The 20,302-nt window shown below is 41.0% G+C and overlaps 1 protein-coding gene across 1 annotated transcript; it reads left to right on the forward strand.

Annotated features, from left to right (window-relative positions):
- The first annotated feature begins 496 nt into the window (after nucleotides 1-496).
- Nucleotides 497-18,944, forward strand: LOC139475754 (uncharacterized). The gene is made up of 8 exons (XM_071258961.1): nucleotides 497-852; nucleotides 10,251-10,333; nucleotides 11,457-11,531; nucleotides 12,130-13,271; nucleotides 13,751-13,954; nucleotides 14,511-14,716; nucleotides 15,755-15,944; nucleotides 16,953-18,944. Exons 1-8 carry the CDS (start codon nucleotides 788-790, stop codon nucleotides 17,475-17,477), a joined length of 2,490 nt encoding a protein of 829 aa, XP_071115062.1. The 5' UTR covers nucleotides 497-787; the 3' UTR covers nucleotides 17,478-18,944.
- The last annotated feature ends 1,358 nt before the right edge of the window (nucleotides 18,945-20,302 follow it).

Genomic DNA, 20,302 nt, shown 5'->3' on the forward strand with positions numbered 1-20,302 from the left:
TCTCAACACTTAAAGTACATGGGTAGGTAGGTCTGGTGCGTAGTACACTACCACACTTGACAATTGTATTAATTGACAGTAATGAAGAAGAGAGGCCTTCGTTGGTGTTAGTGGTCAGGGCGGGTTTCATCAAAAGTGCAACTTCGGAAAGGAAAATAACGACGAATTTGTAACCGGAACCGACTTGAGCACCCAGAACATATGTAAAACTTCAGGTTGGGGGCGTTGTTCAAGGTTGGTCGGTGATGAGAAACACGAATTATATTATGTGGACTTCGCCACAGATGAATGAACAATGTCTTGCCACACGGTCCCACATTCTCACCCAGTGTGAACACGTTTTCATGTAAATTTAGGAGCCGTTCGAAGTCAATAGTTTATTTCTATGAAAGTAAAGTTCCTACCCCCATTTTACTTTACGAAGCCAGGGTAATCATCAACCTCGTTGGTCTGTGTCTCGTTTTATATCGGTGTGCGGGAGCATGCGCTTTATGTGGACGCCCTACCATCTATTCAAAATCGTCAATAGTTCTCATTTTATCAAACGCCGAACGTTTTTCTTCCCGTCTACGCATTCATACGATATAAAAGAAGAGATACATAAAAGTCACCCGACAGTATGCCTTCTGTCCAGTAAGGCTATTGAAAAATGCGACAAGGTACACTCATTCGTCGTAACGCGACAGGTTGCGTTGACATGTCTTGGTAGGCGCGGTATACCGAGGAGGGAAGGTAGGCAAGGCAGCGACCTGGGAAAACACGTTTAGTTTTAGCCGAACATAAGGGCATGGCGGGATGCCAGAGGATGGCCTACAGGTGTATGGCGAGATACTCTCGCTTCATCAAGAGCAGGTAAGTCATTCTATGAATTTGATCTGTACAACTCGTCATGGAACGCCTTAGTAACGCGACACGGATCCTGTCGTTATTACATAAGACGTGTATTTGTGGAGGAGTCCTTTGTTGGGGTGTCATCTCTACAATCGATAACACAGTAGTCTGATGCTAAGCAGCTTCCTTATCATCAATCAATATTTGATTATGCAAACACAAAACCTTTAAACCACAAGGTGATTCTAATTGAAATATCGCTCATATTCAAACGCAAACGATATGACAGAATTAAGGACAAAGTATCTAACGCGGATCTAAAAATGGATTGGATTTTTATCTTTGAGAAAAAGTACAGTCCTGTATCTTTTATGTAATGTGGTCCAACCACTTCACCATCCCCTCCCCTCTCGCTCCATCCCATACACCCCCTCTCACAGCTTCCTTGTATGCTTGCCACGCCCATAACGAGCTTGCTGCGTTGCGTCCCAAATTTAGATAATTATCTGTGTACAAGAATCTATTTTTTAAGACTGAAATTTTCGCCTCGCTGTGAACAGGAGCCGCCTAAGGTAGCCCAGTGCTATGCTGAATGATAATACAAAATCAGAAAAGAGTGTGTGTGTGTGTGTATATATAATTAGTGTCCATGCAGACAGAAGACACTCGAACCGAGCACCCTAACCATAAGACTATCTATACGTGCCTCATGCATGAAGTATTCTACGTCGTGATAATGTTTGGAGCGTGTATATCATTGCCAAGTTTGCATTACATATTTGACAATGCGCACGTCGTAAGTAAGGATAAGATATATGGATGAACAACTTTGAACAACAACGACGTTGTTTCGGCGTAGGTGTTAACACCATTATCAAGCAAGTGATATACAGGATATTGTTGACAGGCTTATATATGAGGCAATGGTATACAGTTGATTAGATTGGGATGTAGTTACACGGAAGTGGAAAAACCTGTTGTGTGCACAAAACAGGCTAAAAGAAGTTAATACGTACGTTGGTCGGTATTATACGTGCTCACTCCATAAAAGAGCCGTCTCGGCATTCGTATGGAATTCCCGTCGCTTAAAGAGACAAATTAGCGTAGGATGTGTACAGAGCTCCAGATAACATTTTGAGCAATTGAGTTTTTACCTCCTAGGGTTTCTATTTTACTTGGGTTATTACATTTTTCATTGGGTAACCAATATTTTTTCACTCATCTATTCATCAATCTATTGTGATTTTCCTAAAATTAGTGAACATTTTAAGATTTAAAAAAAATGAAATAATGTTGTAGATGTATATAACTGTTCTAAATATATAGGCTTGACCCGGAAAGTAAATAACCTCGTAATTGTGTTTCGGAAATTAGCTCCTTTGTACGCATGCTGAAAAAGCTTCATTGGGAATTCACGCAAGGTGTCTTTTATACATTTGAGTTTAGCATTCAATGCATGCGTTTCTGTACGCAAGTTGATTGAAAGAATTTGGATTTTTAATATGTTCTGGGGGTATTTTACGCAAATACTCAGCTTATCTGTAGCTCTGACCGTGTATGTTATTTGAAGCCTGAACTCGGAACCATCGCAAGCCCTTGATATAAGGGTTGTTTCCTTATTCGCTGCTGCCATAATAGATATAATATCATCAATACTTATATTTACATATATTGTGTGGTGATATTCGCCGATATATAGGTTTGTAGATATGAAGCACCCACAACTCAGCTATATTCATTTGGTTAAAATCACTGCAAGCTTTCAAAACAGAGTCAATCTTCCTAGCTTCATTTTAACCAGTAATTAAATTACAGACAGAATTTACACACTATTTACTAAAGGTGTTTCAATATCAGGTAATGTCTGAGACCTGCATCACTTCGTTCTTACCTCCACATTAAGATGACATGCTGTGATATAACTGGAATATATATCAAGATCACTAGAGATCACGTGTTCTACATCGATATGGGAATGATTTACTGTAATAACATTTAATAATCGATTTTTTGTAATCTCAAACTTGACGGAGGCAATCCGGACTTATAATAACGTAATTTCAAGATATTCCAGACAAACATAAATTTACATTCCCTATTACCGACCGTCACCGAGTAAATATAAATATATACATTTACTGCATAAACTTCAACACGTAATTGTTAAAGGATTTTATTTGACCATAGAAAATATGTACGAGAATTCATTATATTCCAAAACAATGACATATCTGTCTGTAAGATTAGAATAGTTTGCATACACATTGAATTACATTTTGGGTATTAAGTATAAATAAACAGGAGTTACATCAAGAGTACATTTGGATATATATTTAAATGCCAAAAAAGGCTTTTACCGAGCTTTATTTTTGTTTATCGTTATGAAGTGTTATTTACGAATCCTAAACCTAAATGAAATCAGCGTCCTCGTATTTTGTAGCAATAAGCGCACAAATACACGTCCAGTCACATATTTCTCATTCATACATACACAGCAGCGATATATCTAGGAATGTTGTTAATCTACACCTTCTGCGTAAACACCCTGGATAATAACATTATTCATTAAATGTCATTGCAGTGTCATAGCAGTAAGTCGAGTCTTCGTTTCAAACTACTGAGCGTGTCGTTTCAAATCTGTGAATTGCGCCTGCCCGTCGCTTGGTGTTCAGAAAGGGGTGTGGGGTATGTTTACATTACTCTGGTCGGCCCCGAATGATTGTATTACTAGGATTGCCCTTGTATAGAGCAATGTGATACACGCCACAATGGGCACCTCTCAAAAGCGGCGGAGATGGAATATTTTTCAAAACTGCTTATTGAGAAACAATAACCGAACATCGGTATAAACAAATGATTGTATTATACTCGTTACATGACATAAAAAAATATACGTCAATTTGCTGAATATGTGTCAACGTTGTTGAATATGTATACTTATTCGGTGCTGCCCTAGTCAATTTATTGTAAACCCATTTGGCCCAGTGGTTATTCGAAGTATCCCTATAACTTAAGACAGTAATATGTAGAATTAAATATAAATAGCCAACGCTTGAGAATAACCAGTCTCGATTACCCACCGAAGTAGACTCCATTCGGCACAAAAGGCAAAACAGAGGTGAAACTTATATGAATGGATACCTGAAAATCAATGAAGACACCAAGTGTTCGCGAAAAGAGCAAGTATGGCATGCCCTACCGGTAGCACCCCGACTCACAATTTGCATTAAAAAAGTGTTTGTCGCCTGACATGTAAGCTAAAGGAAAACTAAAAGACAAAACTGGCGTTAAATTGGGTATCTATATTATTTTTAGTATCATATCCTGATTAAAGTCTTAGCTCGTCAAGCCGAAGACCTTCGGATTTCGATATATATAAATAAATAAAATAAATAAAATCTTATGTTCTTATAAACGTAATCGCTTAACGTTGTTCAAGATCGAGGTAGCCCAGTGATTAAAACGTTGGCTCATCATGCCCCAAACCAGTTCGATTCTCCGATGCGGGGGCACGGGTGGCCCAGTCGTCTAAGGCGCCGCAATTTGCCGCGAAGAGTTGCGTCCCTTGGGCACGCCAGAAACCTATGATTGTGGGTTCGAATCCCGTTTCGCCCCGATTATGTTTCTAGGTTGTCAGCACCATACCCGTGCTCGTGGGTTTCACCGAAGTGGTAAACGTCTGAGACCTGCATCACTTGGGGCTTTCCTCCCACATTAAGCTGACACGCCGCGATATAACTGAATTACTGTTAAAAGCGGCGTTAAACCATACTCACTCACTCACCCATGCTTCGATGCTCATGCTGCATAGACACATATATATCGGCGTTGTAAAAACAGCACCCTCCCATTAGTTGTTTGGCTGGTCCATGCAGCAACAAAGCAATCCGTTTATTTATATCAAAACTTGAAGCTACATCCAATTCCGTAACTGACATTATTGTAATCATTCCATTCATGCTTACATCGACAACAAAATCTGGTGTCACAACAAACTGGCTTGAACATTGTGAACATCCAATTCAAGTGCCTTTCCCTGTAGAACATGATCGTCAGAGTGCGGCACATTCACCGACATAAAGTAAATACAAGTTTGCTACGAACGTGACGCGAACAAAGGATTTCGGCAACAGTTTCTGATAAACTTTCAATTGGTTTGACGTGTTAGCTTATACTATCTGACCTTAATATGCGGTTAATGGCACTATTTGATATGTATTCCGCTTGGAGTTATCTAATTACTAGTATGAAGTACGGTTGTTGATCTGGAGTATGGTGTTTCTCTTGAAATCGGGTGGTGGGGTAGCTTCGTGGTTGAGGCGTTCGCTCGTCACACCAAAGACCCGGGTTTGATTCCCCACATGGGTACATTGTGTGCAGCCTATTTCTGGCGTCCCCAGCTGTGATAATGTTGTAATATTGCTAAATGCCGCGTCAAACCATGCTAACTAACCCACTCACTGTTAAATTGATTAGATGAAATGGCAGAGGGAGTGAATATAATTTTACGCCGCTTTTAGTAATATGACTGCAATATAACGTCGAGGAATACCAGACAGGGTCTTTACACAGTGTAGCCATGTGAAGAATTAAACCCGTGCCTTCATTAGACGGTCTAAAAATTGTCTTCATAGAAATATCATGTCTCTAATTATAACAAAACAACTCCGCCACCCCACCGCCACCCCACGCCCACATGTGAATGTCGGTCCCTAGACTTCAAAATTCCTTTTCCTTGGGATTTCAATGGTAACGTTTTATAAAACCAGATCGCCCTGTGTGTGAACTTGTATCTCGAGTTTATTATCAGCGTCAGAATTCCGCCCCTCATGGCTGAGTAGATTTTAAAAGCATCATTCACCCGCCTCGTTCAACCGTTGCATGCATATTCTTCACCATAAAACGCAGCTATCTGGAGTTCACAATGACATCGTCCACGTGGAACTAAGTGTCCTTTAAAGTAAGGTCGGGACCAGTACCGACCGGACAAGTCAGACTCATCAGAAGTCTGCTCAATCGTCCTACGCTGGTATGTGCTGAGAATAAACAGCATAGCACTGACTTCACTGTAAGACGACATTCGTCACCACTCGCCCCTTTCCGTAACCTGCAAGAAGACTCGTCCCCTATCGATGAAGGTTATGCGCGAAAATACGACAAACCAATCAGAATGCGCGTTTGATTTCAAGTTGTTCATCAAAGAATCCCTCAGAAATATTTTTTAATTTTACATATGTCTTGCATCTAAAATAAACCCAAGACACAGTTAAATGTGTTCAATCATACTGTATAATTCCGCATGTCCAGATGTGCTTTAAATTGCATCTGAAATATATAATATGGGGAAATATATGTGAACCATTACGCAACGAGTTGACAATTGTTTTAGGTATTCCCGTTTGCGCTAAGACGGAACCCGGTCGCAAAAATGGATATGAGCGGGGCACGAGTCGCTATTCGGCTTGTCCCGGAATAACACGAGTTGGTCACGAATGTGTAAGACGAGTGAGAGATGACAGCTGTGGCCGGGAATGCAATCCAGTTGGAGTCACCAACATTCACCGGTTGACTGGTTAGCAAGCGTCCCTTGCAGGGTTGGCTTCACTGGAGTCGGTCAATACTTTGTGGAGAGGTCCCTAGACTAACATCTTGTCTCTAAAATGAACATATCGTACAGGAATAAAAGTTGTTAAATTATCTTAATAAAAATATGATAAAAAGTAGCCCAGAGACTCTCTTCATTTTCAGATACTGCAGTAATCTAGACTTGCCATACATTATAGACTTGCGTGGACTGTATTTGATATATTTGTATCAGGGTCTGTAAGACAGACTATGAGGTCCCCAGCACCCTGTTGCTTTTTAGAGACTTGTTTTAAATTGGATCGGGTGATACTGACCCCGTCACACGACTGTTTGCGTGTCATCGTGTCTGGTTTGCCCGGCCCCGACTCTATGAGGAATCCCATGATACTAATTGGGGAAATAGGGGTCGCCGAGTAAAAATATCTCGGAGTGAACAATAGTTCCGTCACAGTGTTATGTTTACTGCAGTGAAATATCAAGTGTTATGTTCACATAAGGAAAAGAATTTATGGATGTCACCTTCTTTGTCATCAGAAACACAACGTTTCAGAGAATATGGGAACTCCTTCATCTTAATTCATCTGATAGAGTTAGCATATACTTTTCCTTATGTCTATCACTTCTAAATGCCTTTCAGAGACTTGTTATGTTCACTGCAATGAAGGGGACACGGGTGGCCCAGTCGTCTAAGGCACCGCAATTCGCTGTGCAGAGTTGCGTCCCTTGGGCACACCAGAAACCTATGATTGTGGATTCGAATCCCGGTTCACCCCGATTATGTTTCTAGGTTTGTCAGCACCATACCATGCTCGTGGGCTTCGTCGAAGTAGTAAACGCCTGAGACCTGCATCACTTGGGGCTTTCCTCCCACCTTAAGCTGACACGCCGTGATATAACTGTAATACTGTTAAAAGCTGGGTTAAACCCAACTCACTCACTGCAATGAAAATATCACTTTGCTCAACTTTCTCAGTCTTTCACACTGTATATAATAAATACCTTTGCCATGCCATCAAATGCAGTCGTAAACATATACACTGGTAGGGGGATCTTGAAGCGATGGAAATGAAGCGGTGGGGTAGGGGTGGGGGGGGGGGGGGGGGGGGGGGGGTTGTCAGGCATGTGCCCGCTCCACATAGAAAGCAAACTCACATGCATATAGTTCCCACGATGTCTGAAAGTGCGGCGAAGGCGCATGAGTCAAGCATGATGTAGTTGTATTCATAGTTGATACACATACGTTATCGCTTGTGATGTAATAACATATTCAACAATTTTACATGAAAAGATTAGTTCTAGTCGTCTTAACCCTGTTTTTTTTCAGCTGCATAAACACTCATCAAACGGTTTCTGTATCCGTATTAAAAATTCGACATTGAAGGAAAACAAACAAAAATATTGTCGTTCAATGACAATATATTCAGAGGTATATGTCACTTCACGCGTGTATGGCTTGAGATAATTTATAATTACGAATCGATGGTTACAGAGGCGGTGAGTTTTACATCGCTCTTCGGTGTGGGGTAGATATTCAAATTATTTCTAAAAAAATGTACGCAATATTTTATTCACGCTGATTGTCCTATTTTATAATGAGACACTGTGATATAGGAACATTTAAGTTAATAAACTCCGAGGCTGTATGGACCAGTGTTAATGAATCAAAAGACACGAGGGTGGCATTCAAATTATCATCCAAAATCATTCTCCCCACCTTTTTCAGTGCCGTGAGTGAAAATACACCTCGACAGGCGGCGGTCTGTAAATAATCGAATCTGAACAAGATAATACAATGACTGACATCATGAACATCGATCTACACAAATGAGACGCATATACATTGTATGATATCGCTATCAACCTGCGCGGCACAGAGCGCGACCACCCGGGCTATTATGGTCGCCTCTTACGACAAGCTTAGGTCTGCTGGGGACCTTTATTCTAGCCCGGAATACCCCCGGGTCCTCTCTTTAGTGCAACCTTTACCGTTAGTGTTGGTATATCAGGAGACGTTGCACAACCAGCTGTAGGTGATTAAGCTGCATTTGAACATCTGTGTCTTTAAAGAGCCGCTATGGTCAGTCATGCGCAACATGACATAGGCTTTTAAATCACAAAAGCACAGCAGTGTGGTGTATTTTATGACAAGTCATTTGTGTGACCGCTGAAGCTGAAAGTGTCACATACAGACAGGAGAGTCACACGAGCCTTTATTAACATTGCGTTACTTGACTTGGCTTGGCCTAAATTTCCTACTGTTTCCATACCTATCTACCAGAGCATGTCACGGATTGTTTTTTGTTGTTGTTTTTTTGTTTTTTGTTGTTGTTTTTTTGTTGTTGTTGCTCTGGCGTCTATAGGTGATAGCAGACCCAAACAACAGCCTGTCTATCCGTACACACAGTTGATGACATGTTGGGCCGGCGCCTTATCGGGCCTGAATTGGTATTGCTTATAGAAGGTTGTCAACTTGACATTGATACGCTCTTGTGGAATTGAATATCCGGATCTCTCTCTCTCTCTCTCTCTCTCTCTCTCTCTCTCTCTCTCTCTCTCTCTCTCTCTCTCTCTCTCTCTCTCTTTCCACCACCCATCCATATCTACTCCCCAACACGGGGCGGTCGGGTAGCCTAGTGGTTAAAGCGTTCGCTCGTCACACCGAAGACCCGGGTTCGATTCCCGACATTGGTACAATGTGTGAAGCCCATTGCTGGTGTCCCCCGCCGTGAATATTGCTAAAAGTGGCGTTAAACCAAACTCACTCACTCACTTTGGTGTCCCCCGTGTGATATTGCTCGAATATTGGTAAGAGCGGTGTAAACCATACTCACTCACTCCTCCTCAACACCATAACACACCCATCAATAACAAAATAAAATAAAAATATGTCAAAAACTATTCTGTCATGAATTTGGAAATTACTCACAATAGTCTACTTTGAATGAAACGGCCGCATCACCGTGAAGTTTATTATTATACAATAGGACTTTCTCAGTCGTTGAAGGGGGCACGGGTGGCCCAGTCGTCTAAGGCGCCGCGATTCGCTGTGCAGAGTTGCGTCCTTTGGGCACGCCAGAAACCTATGATTGTGGGTTCGAATCCCGTTTCGTCCCAATTTTGTTTCTAGGTTTGTCAGCACCATACCCTTGCTCGTGGGTTTCACCGAAGTGGTAAACGTCTGAGACCTGCAATTTTAGAAATTTGAACATATTTGTTAGAAATATTTAGAAATATTCTTTATCATGATTATTATTTACAGAACATTTCGTAATGTTCCAAATGTTGAGCTATTAAAAATCAAATTCATTTTAAATATGCTCTCAATTAGTAATTTAATGTAGTAATATTTATTAAGCAGTTGTCCTATTTCTTATTCATTGAACAGACAAACAAACAAACAAACAAACATCTCCTGCTTTGTCACCTTTTTTTTCAGAGTGGTCATTTTTTCAAAAAATGATATTTGTTATATATCCTTCTGTCTGTTTCAATCGGTGAATTTTGATTTGAGGTTATAACTTAAGCAAAATTCTGGGATCGGGACCAAACTCATTAAAACTTTGAAACGCATTAGTATGACGTTATTATGTATACAGAGTCCAAAATCTATATATGGTAATAAATCATGTTGTGTATTAACGTCAAGTGTCAATATTCAATATTCAGCGAAATATTTGGACATTAACTAATAATATTAGTGCACAGGCCGCAATAAGGTATTAAGGGTAGTATATGGTGATTTAAATGCTAACGGGCAATATGTTATAAGTATTAGAAAAGTATTTGTACGTCACAACTCAACGACAGGTCATCTTCTTTGGCCTCTTTTTCAGGTTGTTCCTCTGCCTTGTAGGGCTCGCTATCGTGTGCGTCACTGTATGGAGCTTCAGAGAGGATAACAGGACTTTTCATTCGGGTGAGAATTGCAATGGGTGCATCATGAAGTGTGTCATTTATGGCCAAGACAAAATTATTCGTGTTATATTTTCTATGTTTTTAAAGCTATGTATATCTAGGCTACCCCCTGAAGGACGATAATTTTATACCAGGGGGTCAGGGGCTGGTATTTTAAAAACGGAAAAAGTCTAACCCCGAACATGCTTGAAAAATATATTCAGGCTTTTCACAAAACAGTAACTCGTTCACTGGACATGCTCGCAGTTCCATAATATTGTTTTATGGGTCGGAACATATTGTTTAGCTCATCTTCCAGGGAAAAAGAGTGTATGTTTTGAAGCACTGACTGTTCAAAGACAAGACAGATCCCAGCTTTGCACATGGAATCATGACCAATTCTAATGGCGATCCAAATGTGGATCCCTCAAAGAGGTGGTTCCGAGGTAACCCATGATTGGGGCGAGAGCCGCCCTTGTGATGAACCGGGACAGAATTGGTCTTCAGCAACCCATGCTCGTCGTAAGACAAAACGGGATCGGGTGGTCAGGCTCGCTGACTTGGTTGATGGGTGTCATCGTATCACCATTGCGGGGATCTATGCTCATGATGTCAGTCAATGGATTGTCTGTTCCAGACTCGATTAGTCACAGGCCGACGTCACTTAGTTGAACTAGCGGGGTGTTACATAACAAACAGACAAAACGTACGGTGACCAGTCGCATTAGGCGCCATAATTCGCTGTGTAGAGTTGCCTTCTAAAGGCGTGCCGAACCATTTACATCATGTGTTCGAATCCCGGTTCGCCCTGATTATGTTTCTAGGTTTGTCAGCACCATACCTGTGCTTGTGGGTTTTATCGAAGTAGTACATTATGATCATGGGTTCGAATCCCGACTATATATATGCCGTCGTGCGGAAGGGGGGCATATGAGCTGCGGCGTCAAACAACATTAATTCAACAAACAAACAAACAAACAAACAAACAAACAAAACGTTCGGTGACCAGTCGCATGAGGCGCAATAATTAGTTTCGCAGAGTCGCGTTTTTTAAGGCGTGCCGAAACATTATGATCATGGGTTCGAATCCCGGTACCAAACCAAACAACATTAATTAACTTAAATATAATGGGTTTATGTTTCAGCTCTGTTATCTCTAAAACAGCATGGGGAAAGACAAAGCGGCCAGCTAAAATACAAGTTCCTGAGCTGGAAACAAGGTACGTGTAGATATGGTACTCTAAAAAGTCCATGTGTAATATTGTTATTCCTAGTGGGAGTAAGTGCAGCCAGTACGACGAGTGACTGTCCCTACGTACATGTATTGGCGCATCTTTTCATAAACGGGGTACCGGTTAGCTCAGTCGTCTAAGGCGCCGCAACGCTTTTTGGTGTTACGTCCCTTGGGAACGCCGTTGGGTCGAATCCCGGCTTGCCCTGATTATGTTTCAAGGTTTGTCAGCACCATACCCGTGCTCGTGAGTTTCACCAAAGTGGTACCCGTTTGAGACCTGCATCACTTCGGGCTTTCCACCCAAATTAAGCTGACACGCCGTGATATAACTGGATTACTGTCCGAAGCGGCGTTAAGACCAACTCACTCACTCTTCTCATAAACTGTCATAGCAGTTCACAGGCTTACTTGGATGTCCGTTTAGGCGATGTCATGAACACTTTGAACAGATTGTTCGTTGATGCTTCGAAGAAGATGCACAACAATCTATCAATTCTATGCGACAACTGACAACAGATGACACTAATGTCAAAATGGCAAAGCATGAACTATCTTTACAGTCACCAGTCCAACTGTCTTTCTAGATTCATCTTGGAGATTACCTAGGAAGCATAAACGCCCTGACCAAGACCATAGGGACGAGGCACTCCAACCTGTCCGGCCTCAGATGAATCACTTTGAACAACAGGGGCAGAATTTTAATCCTGGTCAACCTCAAGCCATTGCCGATCAAGGCCAGCGAAATTGGGCACCTGAACCTGCCTTGCCTCAAATGAACCAATTGGAACCAAAGACAGGACCCAAACAAGATCAGATAAACGGGACTCCTCAGCCTGCTCTGGCACAGGAGCAGAATGTTAATCCTGGTCAACCTAATGCAGCTGCTAATATAGGCCAGCTGAACGCGGCACCTCAACCTGCCCTGCCTCAGAATGTTAATCCTGGTCAACCTAATGCAGCTGCTAATATAGGCCAGCTGAACGCGGCACCAGAACCTGCCCTGGTACAGAATGTTAATCCTGGTCAACCTAATGCAGCTGCTAATATAGGCCAGCTGAACGCGGCACACCAACCTGCCCTGCTACAGAATGTTAATCCTGGTCAACCTAATGCAGCTACTAATATAGGCCAGCTGAACGCGGCACACCAACCTGCCCTGCTACAGAATGTTAATCCTGGTCAACCTAATGCAGCTGCTAATATAGGCCAACTGAACGCGGCACACCAACCTGCCCTGCTACAGAATGTTAATCCTGGTCAACCTAATGCAGCTGCTAATATAGGCCAGCTGAACGCGGCACATCATCCTGCCCTGCTACAGAATGTTAATCCTGGTCAACCTAATGCCGTGCTAGACAAAGGCCAACTGAACGCTCTGCCTCAAATGAACCAAGTTGAACAACATGGGCAGAATCTTAATCCTATTCAGCCTAAAGCAGTTCCCGGTCTTGGCCAAGTAAACGAGGAAAAACAGCCCGTTTTGCCACAAGTGATCATGAACCAAATAATACCGCGGCTTGAGGAATCTAATACTGGTCTTCATCAAGGTGAACCTCAGCCTGCCCAACCTCTGGTGAAGCAAGGTGTGCCGTCTTTTGTCGATGAGGTGCCAGTGATACTTTCGTGGCATTTTCTAGGAGGAGTCAAAGATGTCAATATTACATGCGGGCTTCGCAAATGTTTGATGGTAAACGATCACGAAGAGTGGAAAAAACACGACTATATGGTAATTTCATTTGTAATTCATATAACAAGACTATTATTCTCTGATAGTAGTACTAGCCCACTCAGATACCATGCCACAGGTTAATACGATTACCCACTCAGAAACATTATACTGACTCGCAGCCGGCAGGTCCTTGTTTTATCCTCTACATGACGAGTGCAGGCAGGGTAACAACAAATATCAACGTTTAACGTCTTTTGCTATGACGCGTTCTATCAACTAGACCATGGAGGCGGTCGGCATCTTAACAATTAAAGTAGTGCTATCTATATAAGTATTATTATATTCTTTAAGGCATTCGAAAGTTGAAAATCAGGTTCCACATAAATAACACATCTTCGAAATAGAACTCGCCTGAATAGAAAGGGAAAATAAATTAGCCTGAAATGGAATTTCAAGACGATTGTTAGGGTCGGGATTAGGTGAAATAACACGATTGAGATTTTTATAAGGTCACATCATGAATCTCCTTTTCCCAGGGCATCCTTTTTTATGGAACTGACTTTGGCTCCGAAGGTCTACCCATACCCCGAAAGCCGGGGCATCTATGGTCTGTCCTGCACGAAGAATCCCCAAAGAATAATGACTGGTTGTTTTCCGCTAAATCCGCCATGTCTATTTTTAATCTGACGGCAACCTTCAAGCGACAGTCACATTACTCCTTCCCTACCATGTGGCTCCCCGTAAGTATACAAGAGAACCAAACTGTTTCTGGATAAAATATTGACACGAGAACAATTATTCATTTTTGTTGCCGAATAGCAAATCTGGCATCAACATTCCCTTCAAACACAAGCGGTTTAGAATACGCAGCTTTTAGCAATATTCCAGCAATATCTCGGCGGGGGACACGAGAAATAGGCTTCACACATTGTACCCAATTCGGGAATCGAACCCGGGTCTTCGGCGTGACGAGCGAACGCTTTAACCACTAGGCTATCCCACCGCCCCTAGTGAATAAGAAGGCAATCAGAAAAAAACAACATAATATGCAATTCGAAAATAACCACGATACACTTTATTAAAAGTATACTCACTGAAGTCTTGTTCGTGATAACAAAAATCAAGGACAACGGCGTAGATCATTGTATTTGCTATAAAGCACTGGTTTGTCTGGCCTAACATATTGGGTATTTTCGGAATTATAGGATAGTCTTAAATGAGGATAGGAAGCATCCTGGAAACGTTATGACCAACAATAAATCCCTTTTCATGTTCAATAATCATCTTAACTTGCAGGATGAGCGGGCTTTGACCGACACCCAGTACATGGTGTCCATCGCAGAGAAGAACCGCCTGAGAAGGGAAGGTCTGGCTCCTGTGGTGTTTGTCCACATGGACTGCCACACAGCCTCCGACCGCAGCCACTACATGAGACTGCTGAATCAGTACATAAAAATAGACTCCTACAGTGACTGTGAGCATAACAAGGATTTCCCTTCAAAGTAGGTATTCAACGTCAACTAATTTGCACTCAGATTTTGCACTCCATCCTGTCATAGTGTTCAACGTCCATTCAGTCATAGTGTTTAACGTCCTTGTGGTCATAGTGTTTAAGGTCCTTGTAGTCATAGTGTTTAACGTCCATTCAGTCATAGTGTTCAACGTCAATTCAGTCATAGTGTTCAACGTCAATTCAGTCATATTGTGCAACGTCCATTCAGCCATAGTGTGCAACGTCCATTTAGTCATAGTGCGCAACGCCCATTCAGTCATAGTGTCCAACGTCCATTCAGTCATGGTGTTCAACGCCCATTCAGTCATAGTGTCCAACGTCCATTCAGTCATAGTGTTCAACGTCAATTCAGTCATGGTGTTCAACGTCAATTCAGTCATAGTGTTCAACGTCCATTCAGCCATAGTGTGCAACGTCCATTTAGTCATAGTGCGCAACGCCCATTCAGTCATAGTGTCCAACGTCCATTCAGTCATGGTGTTCAACGCCCATTCAGTCATAGTGTCCAACGTCCATTCAGGCATAGTGTTCAACGCCCATTCAGTCATAGTGTCCAACGTCCATTCAGGCATAGTGTTCAACGTCCATTCAGGCATAGTGTTCAATGTGAATTCAGTCATAGTGTTCAATGTCCATTCAGTCATAGTGTTCAACGTGAATTCAGTCATAGTGTTCAATGTCCATTCAGGCATAGTGTTCAACGTGAATTCAGTCATAGTGTTCAACGTGAATTCAGTCATAGTGTTCAACGTCCATTCAGTCATAGTGTTCAACGTCCATTCAGTTATAGTGTGCAACGCCCATTTAGTCATAGTGTGCAACGCCCTTTCAGTCAAAAATGTTTAAGTAATCTGACTGTTACTGTTGTAACTGTATGTTTAAGTAATCTGACTGTTACTGTTGTAACTGTATGTTTAAGTAATCTGACTGTTACTGTTGTAACTGTATGTTTAATTAATCTGATATTTACTGTCGTAACTGTATGTTTAAGTAATCTGACGTATACTGTCGTAATTGTATGTTGCAGTAACCTGACTTTCAAAACATTGAAGGGCATGGGACCTATGATGTCAGATGGTTTCTTCAAACTTATAGCGCAGTACAAGTTTGCCTTCGCCTTTGAAAACGCCGTCTGTGACGATTACATCACAGAAAAGTTCTGGAGACCACTACGACTCGGGGTTGTTCCCATTGCTTTTGGATCATCTAAAATTAAGGTGAAATAATATTTTCAGCTCACCATAACCCCAAAAGAGCTAATGGCACGGCGAAATGCCCGATGTCCGGCAGTTAACATTCGACCCCTTGTCCGAACCAGCTAATGAAACTTTAGGAGGCTGTGTTCAAAACGAGATAGGACTGAGATCCGTCTCACGGAGTTAATAAATTTCAGTATTTTAAAAAAACTGTTTGCGAAAAGACTGCTTCTGTGAAACCAGTCATTAAACACTTTTTGAAGATGCATATCATCATTATGTGACCTTTCCCATGACAAGAAACTGAAAACAATAGATATTTGAATGTTTATATTCTTGAATTGGTAGTGACATAAATATGGGGTTTAGGCTTTATCGTGTCATTTAAAAAGGAACGGGGCTTTTGTCGTGGAAAAAACTTATGACAGATATGCGTGCAGATCATAAAAAAGAAATGGTTTCTTCTGGCACTATCATCTGGTTTTAACTATTGTTGAGTGTATTTCGTAAACAGAATAACCGTCATGTGCTTAACCAAATGCTATGTTACCATAATGTTGGTTGTAAATTTATAGAAAATGATATAGACCTCACTGTGTTTATACTTTCCTCTCATTTTTTAAAAGATACACTTCCCGTACTAAACAGTATTCTGGTGAAGAACATTGCCTTTATGTCTTTTGTGTGTTACTTACTTCATGCGTTCTCAGCCCAGTCGTCCAAAATTAAGGCGCCGCAGTCAGCTGAGTTACGCCCCTTGGCTTAGGCGTGCATGAAACCTTTAAACCGTGAGTTCGCATCCAGGTAATGTTTCAATGCGTGTTAGCACCATACCTGTGCGCATAGGTTTCACCAAAGCGAGTCGAGGTGAGGTGAAATGGGGTTAAACGTCACATTCAAGATTATTGATAGCGATATACGGATTTACTTTGATAATATTTTTAAAATGGCGGGCGTTTTTCAGTAATGGTCATAATATTAACGAAATGTAGTTTCTGAATTTTATAAGATATGCTATTTTGTATCCAGGACATGGCACCTACGGACCACGCAATCATCGATATCCGGGACTATCAGTCAGTTCGAGAAGTAGCAGCTCTGATTACTTCCCTTGACAGCAATGATGTGGAGTACATGAAGTTCTTGGACTTCAAACAGACCGGTGTCACCAACCCAGTATTGAAAGAGGAGCTGAGGAAACGAGACTGGGGGAATGGCAAACCTATCAGTTCTTATTTTCATGGCTTCCAATGTTTTTTATGCAACAAGCTTCACGATATGAAAATCCAGGTTCAAACTGGTCAACCGGTCACTCGGTGGTCCGGCCAGTTTGACCATTATGGATGTCCAGCGCCAAAGTTATTTGATGACCAAGGCCGTTATGTTTTAGAGAACAATGGCTGGTTGGAACCGTACACGTACGCCAATTTTTATGAACGGGCGCTGCGCTATCACATGGACAATAATATTAACGCAGATGTGAGACAGATACACAGGTATGCGGCCAAGTTGATGAGCCAAGCTGGCAGTGGTGGAATCGGAGCTGCCTCATAGGTCAAGCTTGAGGTGCTTCAGCTATCTCATAGTTTTTATTAATTCGGTTGCTTTCTTGATATTTTGGGGTTCTGAGCTTCATCAGGGAGGTCGTCGATGACGTCATCAGTGAGGTCGTCGATGACGTCATCAGTGAGGTCGTTGATTACGTCATCAGTAAGGTCGTCTTGACGTCATCAGTGAGGCCTTCGTGACGTAATGGTTTTTCGTGTTGAGGGAACAGTGAAGGGACGTCATGATCATAAAATGTACGCGGATATCGACAATCCACCCTCAACTATCAAATGTATTGTATTTGCATTCCATTATATTAGATACCTTCGACCCTGGCATTACCGTTGCTTGGGTTTGAATGACGCTAAAGGGCGCTAAATAGCTATACAGTCATATTGTCTCCATGAGCGAGAGAAATGCGTAGCTTAGTTGCGAGATGAAGAAGATAGTGATTTCACTTCAATTCTGAAACAACCCTTTCGGGGCGAATGGGTCCTGGGTATCTATCAGAACAGGCATACATTGGTTGTTGTTTAACGCCGCACTCCAATATTCCAGATATTTAAAAATCATTCGAAACTGGACCAGACAATCACGTGGCTGAAATCGCGAACATCGATCTACGTAAGTTGGATACGATGAATCCCCAACTCTCTTTATTTAACGCCACACACCGGAATATTCCATCTATATGTCGGCGGTCGGTAAATACACGAGTCGGAACCAGTGATTGACATCATGAGCATCATCCAAGCATTTGGAATACGATGACATGGATCAAATACGTCAGCCTGACCACCCGATCCCGTTGGTCGCCTCTTACGACAAGCATGGGTTGCTGCAGACCAGTCTTAACCCAGATCTTCTCTGTGGCCAAGCATGGGTAATAGAATGGGGATATAATACAATGGGTAATTGAAGATTTTGTGTGCATATTGACCATCAAGTTTTGTATGTATAACAGCTATCGAGATTAGTGTCAATAATTTCCATAGGATACAAGTTCATATCCTATTTCAACTTTATAGATGCCTTTCGACCATTTTTCTATGCTTTTCGTCCTTTTTCAGTATTTGCTTTCTTCGACCATTGAGATACGCGTGTGTATGGAATATCGTTCTACACGTATATCGAGATGTAAATCTACATTTCAACCTTTGAGAAACACATGCATATCGAGATGTAAATCTACATTTCAACCTTTGTGAAACACGTGTATATCGAGATGTAAATCTACATTTCAACCTTTGAGAAACATGTATATCGAGATGTAAATTTACATTTCAACCTTTGTGAAACACGTGTATATCGAGATGTAAATCTACATTTCAACCTTTGTGAAACATGTATATCGAGATGTAAATCTACATTTCAACCTTTGTGAAACATGTATATCGAGATGTAAATTTACATTTCAACCTTTGTGAAACACGTGTATATCGAGATGTAAATCTACATTTCAACCTTTGTGAAACACGTGTATATCGAGATGTAAATTTACATTTCAACCTTTGTGAAACACGTGTATATCGAGATGTAAATCTACATTTCAACCTTTGTGAAACATGTATATCGAGATGTAAATCTACATTTCAACCTTTGTGAAACACGTGTATATCGAGATGTAAATCTACATTTCAACCTTTGTGAAACACGTGTATATCGAGATGTAAATCTACATTTCAACCTTTGTGAAACACGTGTATATCGAGATGTAAATCTACATTTCAACCTTTGTGAAACACGTGTATATCGAGATGTAAATCTACATTTCAACCTTTGAGAAACATGTGTATCGAGATGTAAATTTACATTTCAACCTTTGTGAAACATGTATATCGAGATGTAAATCTACATTTCAACCTTTGTGAAACACGTGTATATCGAGATGTAAATTTACATTTCAACCTTTGTGAAACACGTGTATATCGAGATGTAAATCTACATTTCAACCTTTGTGAAACATGTATATCGAGATGTAAATCTACATTTCAACCTTTGTGAAACACGTGTATATCGAGATGTAAATCTACATTTCAACCTTTGTGAAACACGTGTATATCGAGATGTAAATCTACATTTCAACCTTTGTGAAACACGTGTATATCGAGATGTAAATCTACATTTCAACCTTTGTGAAACACGTGTATATCGAGATGTAAATCTACATTTCAACCTTTGAGAAACATGTGTATCGAGATGTAAATTTACATTTCAACCTTTGTGAAACATGTATATCGAGATGTAAATCTACATTTCAACCTTTGTGAAACACGTGTATATCGAGATGTAAATCTACATTTCAATCTTTGAGAAACATGTATATCGAGATGTAAATCTACATTTCAACCTTTGAGAAACATGTATATCGAGATGTAAATTTACATTTCAACCTTTGAGAAACATGTATATCGAGATGTAAATCTACATTTCAACCTTTGTGTAACACGTGTATATCGAGATGTAAATCTACATTTCGACCTTTGAGAAACATGTATATCGAAATGTTTATCTACAATTCAACCTTTAAAATAAGAAACATGTGTATATCGAGATGTAAATCTACATTTCCACCTTTGAGAAACATGTGTATATCGACCATCGTTATGTGACCTTCGATAATGGAAATGTCATTGTGTTTCATTCATCAAATCAAGTGTGTATCGAGTATTGGTGAACTCGTGTATTTTGACCTTCGAGATACAGGTGTGTTTCGGGTATATTGATAGCTGATGTCAAGATTTGGCTTTTCACTCCAGATGGGTACATTGTTCACTCGATATATTGTAACCATACGTGCCAGGTCTTAAACACACGCACGAGGTGCTATG

The sequence above is a fragment of the Haliotis cracherodii genome, unplaced genomic scaffold (assembly GCF_022045235.1).
Source record: "Haliotis cracherodii isolate W230 unplaced genomic scaffold, xgHalCrac1.p SCAF_1, whole genome shotgun sequence".
NCBI lineage: Eukaryota > Metazoa > Mollusca > Gastropoda > Lepetellida > Haliotidae > Haliotis > Haliotis cracherodii.